Here is a 4,688-nt window from a genome sequence, read left to right as displayed (position 1 = left end):
TACAGAATATGCAACTCCTGTGTAGAAAACAGCTGCAGTAGTAACTTGTGTCACACTGCTCTTTTGATGTATCCTTACTTAAAATTTAGTCTATTTCAACAGTTGTGTTGGAGTAAGAAAAAAAAAAAATCTCAGAATAAAGAGATAAGAGAAGCAAGACTGTAAGTAAGTAGAATGCTAGTGAGTGTAGGCTAGAGAGTATTATTCAGCACCGTGAAGTCAGCATTCACCCATATGAAAAAGAAAACCCCAAACCCTTATACTTTACTGAGTCTAACACTGTCAGGGTTTCTGTAACACAGAGAATTTAATCTCTGGTACTTACAAAGGATAGCCATCAATAAGTTCCATAACAACTGCATGTCTGTTGTAGTCTACAGGTTTTGGAACAGGAAATTTTCTGTCATGCAAAGCCTGGAAAGAGACAACATGTTGAAAAATTAAAATTAATCTGTTAAGAAAAGATTGACAAACTCCCATCTAAGATAAGCAACTAATATTACGGAGGAATCAGCACACATTACTCAAATGCTAGCTGGAAACATCAGATCACTTACTGAAGAAGTAAGATAGCATAACAGCTGTTTGAACTTTCACTGCAAAGACAAATAAAATTCCTAAATTTAGATACTAAATGCACTGCTATATTGTCTGTGGTTTAATTATCGTGTATCTGGAAGAAAAACACAACAGAATGGAAAAATGACAGAATCATATGTGGTCTGTAAGCCCAAGTAATCAATAGCAGATAACTGTGAATGGGGTGTCAGGCATTAATAAAACATCCACACTAAGTTGCTGCCAATACAGTTCTGCCTGACTAGTTAATCTATACTGAGTTGCTCTAAGACAAAAGTTCATTCTTAAATGTTAATAATCACCATTACACCCATTAAAGATAAACCAAAGGTAGGTCATTGTATTCTGAAGCTCTCCTGTTTGCCTTTTCTAATGCAAATTTAGACATCGCTGGATTCACTTCTTTGAGGGGTTCATTCTCTTTTTTACTCATTCTCTTGTTAACAATGAATTTTTCTAAGACAAGAGTTCTAAGTGAAAGCAGCATAAATACAGCTTTTATTACTTAAATGTTATACTATTATCACTTTTCAGCACACAATTAATCCCTTCTGAACTCTCTTTTCAGGAAAATTGATCCCCATGATTATATGCCTGCAAGTCCTGACCACATAATGCTTTACCAGTTGGATCAACTGGATCAATATAGAGATTCTACCCGATGGTAATCTTTCTTTCCCTCTCTGTGGAGAGTTCTGGTAGAACCTATCAAGGTTCAAGATAACAAGAAAATGACGTTTAATGTACATAGTACTGTTGAATTAAAAAAAAAAAAAAAATAGAAGGGAAAACTAGCTTTTTATAATTATAATAATTAATATGATTAGTTCTCCACTACCAACTTTCAATCACTATATAACATATGCATTTATTTTTAAAGCAGGTCAAAAATCTGGAACTCTAGGAGTAGTAATATATGTTTGGAAATTAAATAGATTCCCACACTATAGAACAAAGTGTGCTTTTTCAGATCAGAACACCAGTCTGGATTGAAAGCTTTCCCTCAATAGCACAGCAACAACTGAAAACATGGTGCATTAAAAAACAGAGAAATTAATTTTAAAAAAACAGCTAAATGAAACAAAAAAAAAATATTTCTGACAAGGAACTGTAAATTTCCTTACTTAAAGTGTTTTTGTAATCTTACACAATAAATTTTAAAGGACAAACAGCAGAACTTGCAATCTATAAATTATCAATCCATAAACAAAGGTATTTTGAAATTCTCTCATGACACATCCTTCTGTTTCACATGACTTCCACAGCAAAGCTTCATTTAGTCATTGGAAAATACACAAAAATATATAGCACTGAAATTCTCTGTGAAGTACACTTAAAGTCCATTGGGGGGGGGGGGAAGGAAATCCTACTAATACTGCAAATAGGAACTGATCAAAAGAGAGTCTGAAAAGTATCTTACACACTATCCATTGTCAATATTTCCAGAATCGTCACCTACCTTCATATAGGCAAACTCCTTCGTTGCTGCTAGCCGGGACAAATACAGCCATGACATTTTATGTCTGTGCTTGTGGTAGTCACGTTTATTTTTCAGACTGCGAAAGGAAGTTCTGCCAAGCCTATGTAATTTCAATGCAAACTGTTGCTCCTCTTCATTTGCAACAATATAAATATCTAGAAGACACATAAGGTCATAGATCTAAGAAATAAATGTTATCTAACCAGCTAGCATCTAATGCAGTGGTCAGTTTGTTACTTCACTTCTCATAAGTACTATTTCTGGCATGGAAAGGTATACTACAGTTAGTAATGTCAGCTAAATTTACATATTATATATTACAGATCTGAAACATCTTTCAGAGTATGAGATATTAAGGTTGCTATATTCAGGTTAACATCCCCAGGCTACCTACACATCAAATAACAACTAGAAGCTATCTTTTACTGGAAGCTAGGGCAGATGCCAGTGTTTTTAATCACACTTTGGAGAGCCACCTTCTTTCTACTGAGTGGGCAGTCAACCCAAGGACCAGCTCTTGAATTTGAAGAGTGTTAACAAATAGCCTATGTTTCATTTCCACTGTTTGCCCCCAATAATTCCCTTCTCATTCTTCAATTACACAAGTTATGTGCCATGTCAAATTACAATCTTCATGAATGTAAGAGGAATCAAGATAGTACTCCAACAGTTTTGAGCCTATTTTACTTCACTGTCTTAAGTGGATGAAAAAGCTGAAATTATGGTTCTGCTAAATTGCTGCAAAGCTCTTCACAAAGCATGAGACAAAGAGCATCTGTTTGCAAAGTACCTTTTAAGCACTGAACCAAGAATCAGACAAAATGGTCAGAGAAGAACGACACTTGAGAAGAGATATGCACATGCAGCCAGAAGCCTCACACAACATTTCAGTAAGTGACCCATAAGCCTTGGTGTTTGAAAGATCAACTGATTTAACAATCCAGAAGAAAACTTACCTAGTTTCTACCAAAACATTTGCAACATTACAGCAGTGTTTGCTTAAAAATAATACTAAAAATTTTATTTTTTTTTTAATTACCTGATTCTTTGCCAACACCCATCTGGTTTCCAACAGAATTTATGACTTGCCGGGAAGACAGAGTTTTCAAAGCAAGGTAATCATATCCTGCATTAGTTAACCGATAACCCTGGACAGCTAGGTAAGAATAAAATACAAAACATTTAATTTCTCATTATGTATACAGTACATTTAAAGGAAGTCTCAGTTTAGTCCTGTTTCTTGTTTCAGCTTACAGTAAACAACCACCAAGTAATATTTCATCTGTTGCTTAATATTAGCCCAATTTGACAGAACAGTAGAGATATTTAAATTCCTGCAAGTTTTATGAAAATTGAAAAATGGGCAAGAGACAGACGTGTTGTTATCCCCTCTCTAACAGAGGAAACAGCAATATTTAAATAGCCTGGAAAAACCCAAGGAGCATTTTGGAAGATACACATATAGGAGATATAGCAGGGATCTGGGATCGTTGTAATGATCTGCAGCAACATTTAATCCTCTCAAGAACTGAGACAAAAAGTATAGGAATTTCCTGTAGATGCCTACAGTATGTTTGCAAAGCTAGATGCAACTAAAAGGCTGAAGGAAATGTGGAAATGCCTGCAAAACTACTACTTGTCACATAACAGACAATAAAAACTACTTTAGTAGCTGTTTCTGAGACGGTGAAACGTACAGGGCTTTTGCTGTCTCCTCCAGCTTGTGTACTGAAAAACTAACTCATCTGGGCTGATTCCTGTGTGCATCTGAATACTGCCTTAACTGGTGATTCTTTTATTTTCCATGACTTTGATGACTGAGCAAAAAGGAAGTTAACTGTGTGTCTGTTTTCTGCCTGTCATCTTTATAGGCACAAGAAGCTCAGTGGACAGCTACAACATCTGGTGCTGCACAAATCCATACTCCCAGGGCACATCTCACAGAAGGTAAGGCTAGAAGTGCTCTGGATGCTCACGTGTGCCAAGAAAGTGGTACTTTGCAAGTACCAGTGTGAGGCATTGGGGACAGAATGAGAGAGGGTGCCCAACACAAAATTCAAACTCACTTTTAGTTCGCTCATAAGCTAGAAGTTTGTGCTTCACCAACTCTCTTAGAATTTTATTACAGCCACCATGTTTAAGGCTCGCAATCGAAGCAATTATGCTAGCAGGAACTATTTCATGGTTCTTCATGCCCATTTCCACCTAAAAGAGTAAATAAAAATAGATTCGTTAGCCTCTGTATTCAGTAATAATATCAGATCCCATTTGAGATTAAAATCACTTTTCATGGACACATTATTAGGTTTTTTTATGGCTTAACCAAACCTTTTAAATATGCATCACAATGCCTTGATATCCTTTGCCTAATTCAGCCTTGAAACTTCTACAGTATGGATCAGAAGACAGAAGTTTCTGGAATGAGACTCTTTCTCACACTGCCACAGCCGCGGCTCAAGCTGCCTTTCCCCTGGCACTCAGCTGTGACACAGTCCGGCCAGCCAACTGCCCGCGGCCCGCGTTTAACATGCTGCAGGCTGGGAAATCTTTGCTCTGTCCTTACTAGACAGGGTGCCAAACGCAATCAGTACGTGTAAAGAAAGCGGTGACCATCTCTTCGTGGTCGGCC

At 36.8% G+C, this 4,688-nt stretch overlaps 1 protein-coding gene across 1 annotated transcript; it reads right to left on the bottom strand.

Moving 5' to 3' along the window:
- Positions 1–325: 325 nt before the first annotated feature.
- LOC104515786 (serine/threonine-protein kinase RIO2-like) lies at positions 326–4,279 on the bottom strand (the record flags this gene model as incomplete). Its single annotated transcript, XM_010159892.1, is given in 4 exon segments — positions 326–414; positions 2,039–2,214; positions 3,099–3,215; positions 4,126–4,279. Coding segments are annotated over 4 exon segments (536 nt in total), but the record flags the coding sequence as incomplete, so codon positions are not given.
- Between the last annotated feature and the right edge of the window lie 409 nt (positions 4,280–4,688).

The sequence above is a fragment of the Eurypyga helias genome, unplaced genomic scaffold, assembly GCF_000690775.1.
Source record: "Eurypyga helias isolate BGI_N326 unplaced genomic scaffold, ASM69077v1 scaffold42869, whole genome shotgun sequence".
NCBI lineage: Eukaryota > Metazoa > Chordata > Aves > Eurypygiformes > Eurypygidae > Eurypyga > Eurypyga helias.
The sequence above is the reverse complement of the archived record's forward strand: the minus strand, read 5'-3'. Positions and strand labels throughout refer to the sequence as shown.